This window comes from Arachis ipaensis, chromosome B08 (assembly GCF_000816755.2).
Source record: "Arachis ipaensis cultivar K30076 chromosome B08, Araip1.1, whole genome shotgun sequence".
Taxonomy (NCBI): Eukaryota; Viridiplantae; Streptophyta; class Magnoliopsida; order Fabales; family Fabaceae; genus Arachis; species Arachis ipaensis.
In genome coordinates, this window is record NC_029792.2 from 125,738,376 (window position 1) to 125,754,930 (window position 16,555).

The 16,555-nt window shown below is 32.6% G+C and overlaps 1 protein-coding gene and 3 long non-coding RNA genes across 4 annotated transcripts in view; 2 read left to right on the forward strand and 2 right to left on the reverse strand.

Moving 5' to 3' along the window:
- Positions 1–2,091, reverse strand: part of LOC107613788 — a 5,861-nt gene extending 3,770 nt beyond the window's left edge. Inside the window, exons 1-2 of the long non-coding RNA XR_002353086.1 lie at positions 1,792–2,091; positions 1,133–1,216 (exon numbers count right to left, since the gene is read on the reverse strand). This is a non-coding gene — a long non-coding RNA (uncharacterized LOC107613788). The remainder of the gene's footprint in view (positions 1–1,132; positions 1,217–1,791) is intronic.
- On the reverse strand, positions 2,665–6,591 carry LOC107613786. The gene is made up of 10 exons (XM_021110068.1): positions 6,475–6,591; positions 4,414–4,950; positions 3,944–4,065; positions 3,686–3,849; positions 3,420–3,559; positions 3,259–3,321; positions 3,133–3,174; positions 3,001–3,060; positions 2,895–2,922; positions 2,665–2,770 (listed from the first exon to the last, which is right to left on the reverse strand). The coding sequence occupies exons 5-10, from the start codon at positions 3,515–3,517 to the stop codon at positions 2,678–2,680; spliced, it is 384 nt and encodes a 127-aa protein (XP_020965727.1). The 5' UTR covers positions 3,518–3,559; positions 3,686–3,849; positions 3,944–4,065; positions 4,414–4,950; positions 6,475–6,591; the 3' UTR covers positions 2,665–2,677.
- Positions 6,398–8,390, forward strand: LOC107613787. Its single transcript, XR_001614171.2, has 2 exons — positions 6,398–6,725; positions 8,000–8,390. It is a non-coding gene; the product is annotated as an uncharacterized LOC107613787 (long non-coding RNA).
- On the forward strand, positions 10,082–11,875 carry LOC107612223. The gene is made up of 3 exons (XR_001613646.2): positions 10,082–10,253; positions 10,897–11,068; positions 11,683–11,875. It is a non-coding gene; the product is annotated as an uncharacterized LOC107612223 (long non-coding RNA).

Sequence of the window (16,555 nt, forward strand, 5' to 3'; positions counted from 1 at the left end):
AATTTTGAGTATATATATATATATATATATATTCCAGCAAAATGTATGTAAGAAAAATGTTTTAAAATAGAAAAGAATAAGAGAGATTTTGAGAAGAATTAAAGGAGATAGATAATTTTATTGGAAAAAATTTTTAAGAAGAAAAGATACAATTACTAATGTTTTGTTTGTCAATTACATTTCTATTAAAATTAGTAGTATCAAAAAATATTTCAAATTTAATATTATGAAGAAAAAATTTAAAAAAAAAATTATATAAGGACTAGTTTGACTAATTTTTAAAATTTGAGGGATGAAAATGACTTATTTCTAGACTTTCAAGGACTATTTTGACTATAAAAATCTTTTTTACATGTCAAGTGACACGTGGCGTTGACATGGGTATGCCACGTGTCACTGGCCTGTCACGTGGCACTGACATGCCACGTGGCGTTGACCGTGGCATTGACCTGCCACGTGGCGTGCCAAGTCATCATGCCACGTGGCACTTAACGTGCCACGTCATCGCCCAACTGACAAGAGGACTAATTTGACTTATTTTTTATCTTTCAAGGACTAATTTGATTAAAAAAATCGTTCGGGGACGAAAATGAAGATCGCGTAATCTTTCGGGGACGAATTTTAGTATTAACCCAATAATGGAGGCAACAGAAAGAAGGAGCTCCCCTTCAGTCCAAGAACAGAGAAAGGGGATAATGCAAAATATCTCCCGCTTCATTCACACTTAAATATTTCAGCAACCCTTTAATCCCTTCTCCATGAAAGGACTGAAAGAAGCCCCTTCATTTTCTTTCCCTCTGTTTCATCATCTGCTCATAGCTTTCAAGTGATATATTCTCCATGAGTGTAAACAGATTTTGAGATGAATTAAACTAAAACTTTGAATAGTCTATTGATCCAAGTTTTAAAGAAATAAGGAAACCTAATGCAAATATAGAGAAGCTAATTAAGTTACAGGTTTCAAAATGATGATAATAATTTATTGAGGCTTCAGTATTATAATGCTTTCAAAGAGGTAATAATAATAATGCTTTCTTTGAAGTGAAACAAGCTATCAGTATTGTAATATCAGCATTTAGCAGCAAAAATTGAAAAAATATACAAGAAAGAAGTGAGGTATGCGGGAGCTTACATGTTCATGACACCACTGAAAATGCCACCTTTGCTTATTTCAATGACTGTACATGATTGCATGAATCAAAAGCAAACGCAAGTCCTATAGATGAATGTAATGCTAGTTGGAAAAGTCCAAGAAAGGCTATTATAAAGGCTATTACAAAATTAGGCTATTATCAACGGATTACACAAATTAAAGCACACTACACTACAATTCAAGTAAGTATTTCACACCTCATTGAGTGACAACTTATTATTGTTTAAACCTTCGGTATGCTAAAAAGCAAGTTATTATTAAAGGCCTCATTTCACTTGAAAATACATCGTACAACTTTACTACTTTTCTTCAAAAGTGAACTGTTCCCAAGCAGGTTAATCTCTTTCAAAGTTTTACTACTTTTCTGTCACATTCAATAATTAATTTTACTTATAATCAGTTTCACATTTTGTAATTAGATTAATAATTCCACACAAGATGTTGAACTAAACCAAAAATCAGTCTTAATCAACCAACCATACTGCAAAACAAAATAATTCCACATCTTTAAAAATATATTGACAATTGATGGGATTAGGCAGCAGTTAGGGCCTAAAAACTTTTGAAGGTCAACATATTTTGAATTTGAGAACTGTCAAATATAGAGATTTGAGGGGAAAAAGAGGAAAAAAGGGAACCTGTGAAAGTGGTCAACAAGTTAGTGCAATCAATGCCTGGTTTTTTGCACATGTCCTTAAGAAACTGTATTACAGCATCCCTCTTTCAAACATGAAAAAATTATGAAGTGGAGCCAATCGTGTTCTCATGTATATATATATTGCCATCACAGCTGATTCATATGCTCTATTATTCTAAGAAAACTGAAGCAAAAAAGTATTAGAATTAATGACATGTGTTTGCATCAGTTTGGGTGATTCTGATCTAAATCCAACAACTAAGATAAAGCAAGAACAATACAAAAAGAGATAATAGGAGGAACTTACCCTCTCAGATACTGTTTGGTGAAAAAAGCATCATAGCTCCTGCCAAAATGTGATATTTGTTAAAAGAGTTAAATTGAAAAAATAAAATTAAAGGAGATTAATAATGGAAATGGAATTGCAACCTGAAAAAATAACATGAGCACAGATTTGTCCTATAATGCTATCAAATTAGTATGAAATGAAGAATAAGAAGTCTTTATTTCATGCCTTTTTTCCAGCATTCCTCCTTAGCTTTTTGTCCTGCAGAAAGGACAAACTCAAAAGGAAGAAGGGCTAATAATGACCAAAGTTCATAATTTAAAACTGCAACATCTGCACAGATGCCTATAATCCATAGCAAATGTTATACAAGATAAAATTTAGCAATAATGACTTATTAAAATCAACTAATTCATATTCATGCTAGAATAATGCATAAACACCCAACACATATACTATGACCAAAGATTAACATATTGAACAATTGATATTAAAATGGCTTCTAGGTCATGTCAGGAATGGATGTCATAATCCCACATCCCCAGAAGAAAATAAATTAAAAATAAAGCTAAACCAAACAGCAGCTTACCATATTTTGCAGTTAAACCCCAACTGCAGCCTCAACTGCAGCCTGGAGAGATGTGATTTCCTTACCAATTCCATCCTTAGAGTCTTTGGCATTTTTAAGTGCAGCCTGTATCCAACAACAACAGATGGTACATGCTACTATTTGGTGAACACTAGCTCCATTCTCTATTGAAGCATACATACTTCTTTTATGATACACACATCTACACTTCAAGTTATTCCCACATTACCTCTCTTTGGCGCAATGCTGCTTCCTTCCTGCAATGTCATAATGCAGTTGTGTCATATATACTATTAAACCTCAATCATATACCAAGAAAGAAATAAAGCAAGTACTTATTTTTCAAGCTCAACTCTGGCCTTGGCTTCCTTGCATCTCTCTTCCTCAACTCTGAGCTGTGTGTATCAGTTTCAACTAAGGTTAGTACTATCAGCATCAAGAGGGAGAAAGAGATAATATTAAAATACCTTGTCAAGTATGCTTTCATTCTTTTCCTGGAGCATATCAACCTGCAGACAGAGAAGATACCTCAATTCAAAACATACAAATCCTCTTTTATGGGAAATGCATACCAAAGGTGTGGTATTTGCCACATTATTAGCAATTTTTCCCAATTCAGGTAGAGGATCAATAGCAGTTGATGAAGTTGTACCAACCTGCATTTGTAGATGAAGAGTGTATATCACATATGTTAAGAAATCAAATCTACTAAAAATAATTTCCTAAAACTGATATTATAAGCCTTAGTTCTTACAGTAGCACATAAGAAAAATGGTATAAGACCACTAGCAATGTCTCTTGAAACTGCTTCAAAAAATACTTCAGGAGAAAGCACATAATTTGTTGAAGCATCAGATTTAGTGACCTGCAAAGCTCAGGATTAAGTCCACCTATCTGCCAATGCAAAGTAAAAACTGGTTAACAATAATCATAAAACGGTATCCTTCAAGGTTCAATGCTAGGACTTATAGAGGATCCTTATGAGAGGCCTTCTCAAATTTTATGTTTCATTGAAGGTACCTGGCAGGCTTTTAGTAGAGAAGAGTGTGTTTGATCAGATGCATATGTCACAAGCTTAGGAAGAGCGCCTTTTCCAACCGTCCTTAAGATCTTGTCGCGAGCAGCCAACAAGACAACTAGAACTGCTTCACTCGCTGTTCCTTGAATAACTCCACCACCTTGCCCTGCAATACAATTTCTAAAATGAATTCCCATTTAGGGGAATGGCAAGTACTTGAAAGTGTCCTAATCCCCTAAATTTACAGACCACGACCTCACCAGTAGAATGGAAATCATGAGGCAGCTTAAGTGCCTTAGCAAGCAAATTGAGAACAATGGTTTCGAGTTCTGTTGCGGCAGGAGAAGTTATCCAGCCGAAACCGACAATGTTGAAACCAGCACTGAGAAGGAAAAAAAAAACTAAAATAAGAAGCATTTTACTAAACTATTGTTGCATTAGATTTTATTAGAATATGATGGGTATGTCTAAAATGAGCACAACAATTATGTGTTTATTGGATGTGCCATGTTTATATAGACCATTAGATTTTATTAGATGAAAATCAAAGGCTAATATAAAAGAAGAGCATTGATGGACTCTAATAAATACAAAATATCCTAATACATAAATAAATATTTTAAATGACAATATTTTAATACACAAGACTTTAAATGACAACAAAATCTTTTATTCTTAAATAATTAAATATAAAATATATAAATACAAAATCTTTTATTCACGGATATACCATTGATGATCACATCCTTTGTTCAAGGCAAACTTAGCCTTTGATTCTGTTCATTGTTGACATTGGCACTCCAATCATGAACATCTGGCTCTGGAGGACGAATACTTCGAGGCACAATGCCAGGATCCCTTCCTGAGGTCAGTAGAAGGGTGGTCAAAACCTGGGAATACATTTTAAGACTTTTAAGAGAACAATGGTCTATGAGAAAAGAAACATAGTGCTTTTACATATTTGAATAATCTTTTTTTGAATAGCTATCTACTTGTAACTTTGAAATTGATATACATTTGAGTATGGAAAATAGAAGTCTTGGGCTACATTTTTTTTTCTTGGATCAGATTAATTTAAAAAAATGGTGTGAATAATAACTATAATCATTATTGAATATCCTGAGTGATGAGAAAAATCGTCCAACAATTTTCTAGCCACAAAAGCACAGAATGAGAATACAGCAACAGGGGCCACAATAAGAAATATCGTCAGAAATATAGACTTTATATCTGGTCCAAATATAAACCTCCCGCAGCATAAAAACTCCTGAAAAATAGAAAAGCCATGAATCAAAACACAAGCTAGTAAGTAAAAACAAGAAAACAAAAACTTGATCCTTGTACAATACAGATAAATACATGTTAAAGATGTGAGTTTTCATGATAAGTGAACTCCATGAATGAATTTTAATAATCGACACTCAACAACGAATAGAAGCTTGACAAGAAAAATATGCATTCAATACCTTTTCTTCTGCTGAGACAACATGACTGTCACAAACCAACTCTCCCAAAAACTTAAGCTATTACATAAAGGCACATGAATGGTTCATAACTTGGACAATGCACAGACTCATCCTAACTTGTGCTGAAATTCAATTCGAGGTAACAAAAGTCGAACTCTAGAGTCTAGATCTTATGATCATAGAAGTTCTGATGATAGTACAATACCATATCAGGATTCATCTCTAACCAAAGCTTAAGCTAAGATGAATGATTAATTAACATTTGAACTTAAAACATGGTATGATGCTATATATCAATATAAACACCTTGCTCCTAGAACTCAAATTTCTAACTGTATCAACTATCACTCTTCATTAACACACACAAACACACATTGATGATTATTCAAAATGATTACTGTTGATCTAACTCATAAAATCAATCCAAAAGATAAATTCTCAAACAACTGATTTCACCTCACAAAAAAAAAGGGTTTAATTACTCTGTTGGTCCCTGTAGTTTCACCAAATTTTTAATTAGGTCCCTATACTTTTTTTTCTTTCAATTGGGTCTTTACACTGCTTTAATTTTATAATTAAGTCCTTTCTAGTATAAAAATTATTAGAGTTAAATGAATATTTCTTTGCAAATTGAAGGTATTTATAATTAAAAACTTAATTAAATCTTTGATCGCATGTATTTTGGTAAAAATATTATGTTAATTTTATCATTTTTAACATGAAAAGGACGTGATTACAAAATTAAAAGTAGTATAGGGACCCAATTGAAAGGAAAAAAAGTATAAGGACCTAATTAAAAATTTGGTGAAACTATAGGGACCAACAGAGTAATTAAACAAAAAAAAAAATTATTGTGTTAATTAACAATAAGAGTCAACGAACAATAAAGTGAGAAAATTCAATTCAGAAATGGAAAATGCAAAAGGCTAATTGTAATTGAACTGAAAAGAAAGTGATTGCTGAAGAGGAACACAAAAGAACGAAAGATGCAGATGTTGCTAGTCTTCATATCACCGAAAGATGTTGCTCTTCTTCATATCACGTTAATGAGAAGAAAATAGGTTTAATTACTCTGTTGGTCCCTATAGTTTCGCGAAATTTTCAATTAGGTCCCTATACTTTTTTTCCTTTTAATTGAGTCCCTATACGTTAATTTTTTTTTCAATTTAGTCCCTGTCGTGACAAAATCGTTTGATATAACGGAATATTCTGTTCAAAAATGGAATATTCTCTTAATTAAATTAAAACAGCTAATTGAACCACATCCATTTTTTCAAAATACCAAAATTACCCTTGACATTTTGTCCCAAAAGTAAAAACCCTACCTGGCGATTGTTCTTTGAAGTCAGTGGCGTTTTTTCTCCCTTTGTTGGTGTCGTCGTCGTCATTGTCCATCGTCCTTGGTCTACGCTGCACTGCTCTGCGCTGATCGTCCGTCTGCTCTGCTCAATGCTGATGGTGTGTCGCTTAAATCGCGTTCCCTCGCCGTCGATCGCCGCGCCATGCCTCGCGTCGCCGCACCACGCCTCGCCTGGCCGCACCTCGCCTTGTTGCCTGAGGTTCTCGGTCGCAATTGGTCAGTTTCACCTTCAATTGCACTTTTCTTTTTAGCTTTTTGCCTCAGTTTGGTTATGCTCTTTTCATGTGGAACGGATTTTTTGTGGTAGCTTTAGGTTTTTAGAGGGAAGGAGAAGGAATCAAACATAAAAGGAGGGTTTAGAGAGGGAACTACTCTGTTTTCCCATTACAATTTGGGTTAATAATATTTTAGAAAAAAATATGAGGGGGATTAGGATATCTATAATATTTGTAAGTAACAGCAAAAATTGATGAATATATAAGGCTCTGCCTCCGAGTCTGACCTTGATTGCAGCAGTTGGGCTTATTGGTGTCCTTTAGAAGGAAATTAACATTACATGCTACTAACATTTAGCATTTAGGCAGGTTTTGACGGGTAAATAGTCTTGAAACTTTAGTGTATATATAAACTAGGAGTGGAAGGTTTTGATTTTTGACTTCTGACTGGTAACTTATAATTGATACTGAATCTGGCCATACATGAATGTTGCTATGAAAAATTGTGTTGACTTAATATATTATGGATATCTTGTTACTGCTTTGTGCTGGCTGTAAATAGTTAAAAATCTGGATGCTTTTGATATTGAAGGTGTCCAGATGGCTTATTTGCTATATATATCATTCTATCATTCAAAGGCATGGCAAAGGTTCGGTAAATGGTTAAGTCTTTTAGGATAGGGCCATTTCATTTTGAGGGTCCATAGTTTAATGAATTGTTAAATCTTTTTATGGTTGATGTTGTATGCAATGCAAAGGACTTAGTTTATGATATGTTAGTATTAATACATGGGAGAGATTAAGAGAAACTTATTGAAAACTTTTGTTATGGATTCATAAAGTCTACTATGACTGATGGTGTAAAGGATGACCAATTGTATTACCATGATGATACATATCCTTTAAATTTAAAGTAATCATGAACATGATAACAAAACAAACTACGTCTCTTTCTTGGTATATGTCTTTAGATTTAGAGGCATCTTGATTGATACAAAATCCTAAAACTTTTCTGTCTATAAACCATGAATAATTTTGAGTTTGATTTAAGATGAGATATTTGTTATTAGAAATGTGGTAATTCTTGATAGCTTTGTTCAAATAATAAGTTCATTATGATTTTATATGTTGATATATTCTCATTGATCTTTTGGATCAAGATGAGTATTCTTTTACTGCTTTTGGGAAGGAAAGGAAAGAGAAGAAAGCTAGAGTGTGTTCTATAAGTTAACAAACTATATATGCTGACTTTGTAGCATGTATTGCTGAAAGCAGGCTACTAAAGCTTTTGATGGAGATGACTATCTTATTGGGACATCTGCTGAACTCAAATATGCTCTTTTAGAATTCTTCTCGGCTTGGAAACCAGCCGTTATCAATGTTATTATTGATTCTCATGCTGGTTCAAAGAGTGGGAGGCGGCAACACAAGAACTAATTTCTACATTATTTGTATTACACTAAAATTACGTTTTCTATTGTTTTCATTTTTAGATTTTAAATTTCAATAACACAAATTCCCTAGCTCTATGGTTTTCTATAGTGTACCATGATATGATAAAGACACAAACTATATTCCATGAATCCACACAAATATAAAATGTTACATGATCGTAATGAATACTTGAATGATGGAAACTGAATTTTATATATACTTATTACTACTATTTCTGTTTTATTTTATCCATTCTTTTTTTAAGATAAGGTATTTTTAAAGTTATAAAAAAAAAAGAGAAGGTATTTTTGGTACAATTTGTATATAAATAAGCAAAAGAATGATAGTGACAAAATAAAATGGATTATAAGAATATTTTTCATGTCTTAGAATCATTGAATATGGATTATAGGAATATCTTTCATTTAATATTTATAATTTTACTGAAATTTTTAATTAAGTCCCTATATTTTTTTTCTTTTTAATTAGGTCTCTAAGGGTATAAAAGTAATTTATTAATTCACTAATATTTTTTTGACGTTTAACGTTAATAGGGACTAAATTGAAAAAAAAATAACGTATAGGGACCAATTAAAAGGAAAAAAAAGTATAAGGACCTAGTTAAAAATTTCGCGAAACTATAGGACCAACAGAGTAATTAAACCAAGAAAATACATTGTAATTCATTCCAAGCTAATTCATTGAGAGATGGCCATGACCCGTGAATCTTGGGCTTTTGTGTTTGGCCTCATAGGTATCACTCTTTTTAATGAATAGCTTGGAATGAATTAAAATGTGTTTTCTTCTCTGCAGATCATTACCTGTAACATTTTGCTAACGTTGCTAGCACCAAAGACCTTGTGAACAATGGCGAACTTTTGAGGGTCATCGGAAGGGAAATAAGGTGCGAAGATGCAATCCTTGGCACACCTCCGTCTAAGAAGCTTGCATGAAGCACATGGCGAGTTTCCACTTCCCATTTCTATTTTCTTATGATCAGAAAATACTAACTAAAAAAAAGACGAAAAAAACTAGTGATGATTAGAAGGGACTAGTTACTAAAAGCAACATACGGAGCATGATTGACAAAATGAGAGTTAGGTGTGTGTATTTATAATGGGGCGGTTTAGCCGCTACCTTAGTAATAATATCCATGTCAACAAGGCTCATTTCGGTACCCAAGATTTATTTTATTTTCTTATTAATTAATTTTGGTATTTGTTAAATTAATCCCGTGTCTTAATTATTTAGTTTATCATTTTTTTTTGTACTTGCGGATATTTCACTCACGGAAAAGTATAGGTAACCAACAAGATTTTTGAATAATGTGTAAACAATGTGAATTAATAGGGTTAAAAAGTAAATTTAATCAGTAGCATTAAATTAGGGTGAAGTGTATTTTCATTTGATTGGTGGTTGTTCATATTGTTCAAAATTTTCATTGTTCCCCTAACACTCCCCTTCACTCACATGAGATAATAATTAAGGCGCATAGGGGTACCAATGGGAGGGGCACTTGTGCAATTTGGGGGAACGTTTCAGTGGTGATTGGTTGTTTACTTGTCAAAGCTATTAATTCTCTTTGTGTATGTATTAAATCCCACGAATATAAATGAAAGAGTTTACGACCTATTTATATATGAGATAAGCCTTAAAGTGGTCTCTAAAGTTGCACTCGAGTCTCATAGTAGTCCCTGAACTTAAAAGTTATCCATATTCATCCCTAAAGTTGCACTTCGGAACTCAAACTCGTCCTTCCGGCAATTTCTGCCCACCTAACGCTACCGAAAAGGTGAGTTGGCCTCTTTCTTGACACGTTGGCATAACAGAAACGACGTAGTATTTGCTGTGGCGCCAAAATGACATGAAACGACGTCGTTTCACGCTAACCCCCTCCCTTCCTCAACGTTACCCTAACGAATTGTCTCCCCTCTCAAATCACAACACAAACATAGAGGTCTCTTCTTCTCCACTATACTTATCAATGGCGTCTGTGCGATTGTCGTTCACGCCACCTTCCTCTCTTCCGGCTACCTTCTCACCGCCACCGGCCCCCAAGCCCTCTTCGATGACGCCCTCTCACATCCCTCCACTGGTAACACTTTCACTAATTTCCCATTTTGTTCTCTTTTTTTCTTTAACGAAATCATTTAATTTTGATATATTTTATGTGAAATATACAAATATCATTAATTATCACTCTTCTTTAGTGAAAACAATTGAAAATTCTGTTTTCTGTTTTCACTTCTTTCTTTGCAAGAACCAGAAAACATAGAAAGTAAAAAGGGAAACGAAACGTGCCCTAAGTTTGTAGCACTAGCTATGTAGAACAATTTTTATCTAATCGGTGTAAGAGAGTTTTATAGGATTATTTGTTCTTGAGTTGATGATTTATTGAAAACCATCAAATACTGATATGTGATTGATTGAGTGAATTACAGAGGTTCATTATTTAGATTATAAAATAAATTTGAGCTTTCTAAGGTGGTAGCTGTCAATGAACCATGATAACCACAAATAATGGCAATTCATGCCGAAAAATTGCACTATCCTTGGGCTTCTATACTAGACGAAGGATTAGGCTATGCAATCTAATATGAGGATCAAGTCAATTAAGCTAAAGTTAGAAGATACCTTGTGGTATCAAGAGAAGATGTAGCAAATTGATATATGCAGCCTGAAGCTTATAATTAGTATTTACTGATCATTTTTAATACGTGGTTTGTGATTGTGTGTAGAGGAGGTGTCTGTAGAGAACTGAAACCAACTTAACCAAGAATATGTCTTTGTTTATGTCAATCCAAAAAAGATTTCGAATAAAGTGCTGGTAAAGTGCCTCGTCATGAATGAGAAGTTACTCATTGATGCCTTGAAGGAAGGGTCTTCTGACCCTGCACACCTTGAGATTTGGTAAGCCTCTTTTTCCCCTTCAAGCTATAAATTCTTCAAGATTTTTCTTTTATTTGCTGCATTGCAAAATTAAAATTTTTGTAACTCATCAACCTAGTTTTCTTTGTTCATGTTGAATTGGGCTGCGTTGGAGTTTGGAGCTTCTATTTGTTGATGACTTATTTTATTACTCTTTTTAATTAAATAGAATTTCCATTCTTGATAGAATAAGACCAGATACCAAAATATAATGGTATGGTGGGGGCAAAAAATCATACATGATTTTTAGTAAAAACTGAAGTACTGAATTGTGATTTGAAAACCTTTTGAAATTAGAGTTTGTACTCTGTATTGTCAACTTTTACCCTTTTCCCCCATTCCTTTCTTTGTCACATCAAATATTAAGATAGAATAGTTAAGGGAATAAAAAAACCACCAGAAATATTTTGTATATTCATTCTATGCTACAAATTTTAAGCTTGTGTGTATTGAGTTTTGTTGCTCAAAGGTTATCAGCTTTTCTTTCTGGGTGAAGTCGGATATGTTGTGAAAATTAAAATTTTCTATGGTTAATCGTACTTCTTGTGAATTTATGGTTATGTCATGATCTGGTGCTTTGATTTTTCTACATACAGTGTTAGGGATTATACTATAGCAAATGAAAACAGCAATTATTCTGAGCAGAGCGCTGTGGGGAAGACAAGAACAGAGAAACGAAGAGAAGAGAAGACAGAGCGCTGTGGGCTTTAAAATTGGGAATTAGGGTTTTAACTTGATTTGAGGGACCAAATTGATTCCGGACAGTTTACTCTGCCACATTAGCTAGCCGTTGTAATGTCCACGTGTCACGAAGCCTGCCAATTCAGCTTTCTGGTAGCGCCAGGTGGGCAGAAATTACCGGAAGGACAAGTTTGAGTCCCAGAGTGCAATTTCAGGGATGAATATGAGTAACTTTTAAGTTCAGGGACTACTATAAGGCTCGAGTGCAACTTCAAGAACTACATTGAGGCTTATCTCATTTATATACACAAGAAAAGTCTTTGAGGCATTTCATCAAACATCATGTGAATATAGATGGACATAAATGAACTATAAAATTATGCTATTCTCAAGCTAACCTATAGACAGAAATAATTTTAGATGTGGAAAGTTGCATTGAAGCCGGACATATCCCTAAAGGCTTTACATACTTTTACTAAAAATGTTATTTGTATACTAAAATCAGTCACTAATATATTTGTGTATAAATATATGTGTGATTTAATTTATTTTATTTATATTCCAACATATATTTTATACGAGTGACTAATTTTAGTAACTAATTTTAATGGACACGTAACATAACTCTATTTTTATTTATTTAATTTTTGTTTTTTTCCATATTACTTTATATTTCTCATTCACAGCTCAAAAAGACCTGTGTAAGCGTAATATTCAATGAATTCACACAACCACCCTTTACTAACAAAATCCACGACAGACGTACTTCCTCGTTAGTGATAACTAGCGGCTTAACAGGTGTTTAGTCACTTTTTTTATGGGATTTAATGTTAATTATTTTAATAAATTTTAAAATTTTAAATTCGAATAACATAAAAATAATAATATAGAATAGTCAATAGCCATATTTAAAAGTTATATTCTTTTTCTTTGTTTAGGGACTTTTTTTTAATGGTAAGTCAAAGTACAGATCTGTATTTGAAGAATCTTTCTTATGCCTACAAAAAGTGTAAAGAAGAAAAATAATTGTCTTTTTTTTTTGTGATTATAGAACAAACTATAAATAAAAACGTTAAGATAAACCTAAAGTAATTTCTGAATTTGTAACCGAGTAAAAATCTTTAGCAATTCCTCATACATCTCCTTATCAATAAATTCTTTAGCCTTGAAGAACTACAAAATTTAGAAATCAATAAAATATACCATATGCCAATACAAATTTCATTATATTTGAACGACAATTTAACAATAAAAAAATAAAACCTGTAAAATTGAAAATTTTTGTTTGAGATTGGATTTCCTACACATACACAACAAAAGAAGCCATTAAACCCTCTGTAGAGCATTCAAATCTATAATTATTCGATATTACCTCTATTTTGTCAGTTTCTTAATCTATAATAAGGTACCTGCAATATTCTTCTTTACTAACATGAGTTGGTTCCGCTTCTGTGAGTTTGTTGCTGGAAAAAGAAAAATGTTTAATTTATTATCATTGATTTAAAATTATTTTTTGCAACTTTTTTTCAACATGGGAAACATAATTTCCGTTGCAATTTCAGAGTAACTTTTTAATATTTTAGGCATAAACTCTTTCCATTTATTTAATGAAACATGAAGAATATAGAAAGGAGATAGATAATAGGCATATCAATAACATTCTGATTACGATGATTGCATTACCTTGTATGTTATTGAAAAGTATTTCCTTTTTTATCATCTTCCAGAATTGGGTCTTGTCTGTTTTAACTTATCCTCCCCAACCAATAGAATAAATTTAAGGGAATGAACCTATTAGATAACATATGATTATGATTACTAACATAGAAATAGAAGTATGTATATTTAATGCAATTTTGACAGTAATTAATTTAAAAAATTACTTTATTGTCCATTGGTTCGATTGATGCAATTGCTTGCTCATCTTTCCATGCACTCCAGAGACTTTGAAATCCTTCTTACTGTAATTGATATTTGTTAATATATTTCTAGTATATCTAGTATGTCTCAGTTAATGATAATTAATACGTACCTGTTGCATAAAACAGATGTTCAAGTTCGTTGTCTTTATCTTCTGGCATATATTGATGAGCTCCTTTGAAATCAAATTGTCTATTAAAAAATTATAAGTTGTTAGTCGTCAATAAATTGAAGTTTGTAAACAAAAATATTTATATCAATGAAAAAGATTTAAAGATTAAAATTATATCCATATTAAAAAGTCATAATTTTTTTTATATAAAGTTCTCTGTTGCATCAGTTGTCTTATAGCATTTTTTAATTAATTATCTTATATAGGGTATGACGATTTTTGTCTTTGGCTAAATTTTTTAGTTTGTATGTTTTGTTTCATGTTTTTTAAATGTTTAAATATTACTGATCGAAATAATACAATACATAACGATAATATTGGTTCATATTTTATTTGTTCTATTACTTCTAATAATTTTTATTTTGTATGCTTTCGCCTAGAGTTATCATTTTAATTTTTACTATTTATTTTATTTCTTAAAATATATTTTATTTAATTATTTTATTTGGGGACTGATTTGTCTGCCGGAGTAAAACCTTGGGGACTGATCCGTGTATTAATTTTTCTTGGGGACTAAAATGTCCGATTCTAAAATCCTCGGGGATTGATTTGGGTAATTACTCTAATATCTATAATAATATTATTTAGGCCAATAATAAAAAATTTATTGAATCAAAATTTAAGAAAAATAAATTATTATTAATTAAATAAATATAAATATATAGGATTCCTACCCATATTTGGACCATTCGGTATATTACTTGAACCAGCTCCACTGTTATTGTGAGTATCTGTATATGTAGAAAATTTATTATTAAGATAAAAATAATGTAATTTGATAATTTAAGGGTACACTCAAGAAATAAATTATACATAATTGGTACTAAGAGTCTCGTAACATAGATATATCGTAAAAAATAATTCATATTAAATGATAAATTAACAACATAAATTTATTAATGAAGTATAAGCGGGTATATTTGTGATATCTTATAATGGTGTTTTCATGTTAGTTGGTCCTCTTGGTGTATCGATTTGTTTTCTTCGTCTAATACTCTCTCGGTAACTGGCACGTTTTACATTATATTTAGGTGAAGTGAGAAGGATGCGAAGAAGATGGAGGAGAAATAAAGGAAATTTTTTTCTATTATGGAGTAACCAGTAATGTGAAGTGAGAGAGATTAAGAGGAGAAACTGACATCCTATTAGTTATTATAGATGAAAATAAAGTAGTGAAAATTCTGTAACCGACCTGTACTAATGGAGTATTATGCACGTGATGTAAGAAAAATTAACGAAAGAAACGGGTATCCTATTAATGAAATAATTATAGAAGTTATATTGAGGTGAACATGAATAAAAATAAAGTATTGGGAATTCTGTAACTGAGAATAAGTTATTAGAAAGAATAAAAATGAAAAAAAATTTGGACACCAAAATAAATTTTCTCATTATATATTGTTATAGATATATCATATATCATCTAATTAGAATGATTTTTACATACCATGTATTTTTCTATTTGTTATATTAAAGTTTGTATTAATTCACACACAATAACCCTTAATTAATGCAAATGTGCTAACACGGTTCACGGATGTACTTCCTCGTTAGTTCTCAGAGGGCTTGTTGGACAGTTTGTTGCAAAATGCCAAGAAAATCCCCATAGTTGTAGCAGTAGCAGCTTCCGCCGCCACACACGTTGCCGTACCTACCTCGGCATCCGCCTCCTCCCTGGTTGCAATCCTTGACCCAGACCACCATGGCTGTAGTATGCACGACCGTCATCGCATCCTCCACCTTATCCCATCACCATGTCAACTATCACCACGAACTCCACCGTGACCACTGGGTCCACGGCTGCCTTAGACTCCTCGTCCACCATAACTGCCGCCGCAACCTCTTCTACTGCCGTAACCCTACCATCACTGCTGTTGTCCCTTTCACCGTGACAGGAAATAAATATATCTCACCGCTCTGTTCTTGTGGCCGCCGCTGCTGTGCTCCCCGCTTGCCTAGTCTCGCTGCATGTGCTTTCTATGGCAGCCGCCCAGTTCTTTCCATCGATCTACTCTTTTTCACCGCTTCCTCCTCTGTATCCACCACCACGACATTGGTGACCACCATGCTCTTGGCACGGCATCACCAAATGACAGAAAAGCTATCCGGTGATAAAGAGATCTGAAGAAGAAGAAGAAGAAGAATGAGAGAAAAATAAAGTGACCCAGAGATACATATATAAATTATTGTTTCTTGGGCAACATTTACATATTCATTAGAGACTCACAAAAATAAAATGAGATGGTATAAAATGTCAATTTTGACAAACAGTTTCAACCAAATTCACATGCAGCCTGTAAAATGTCACAAGTGAACTATGCATACAAAGGATCACAATCTCATTCCCTTATATAGGTATCTACTCATATTTATTGCAGCTACTAAAAAGAAAATATTAACAAAATTTGCTCAATTTCCCTCCTCTGAAACTATGGTGTTATTCAACATGGCCGGTGCACAAATATAGTGCCCGAGATAGATATGTATCCAAATGAAACTATTTTTTATTTGAAAGATAAGATTGAAGCACGCATTAGAGACTATGTTACATATTTAAGTTTTTTTATTAACTAAATTTAATTAAATTGAATAGGCAATAATTTGAATTTTTAAAATTAAATTTTAGTGTAAATTACTATTTAACCCCTCAAAATACATATATCAACTTTTTATACATACGCATAGCTATAGCATCC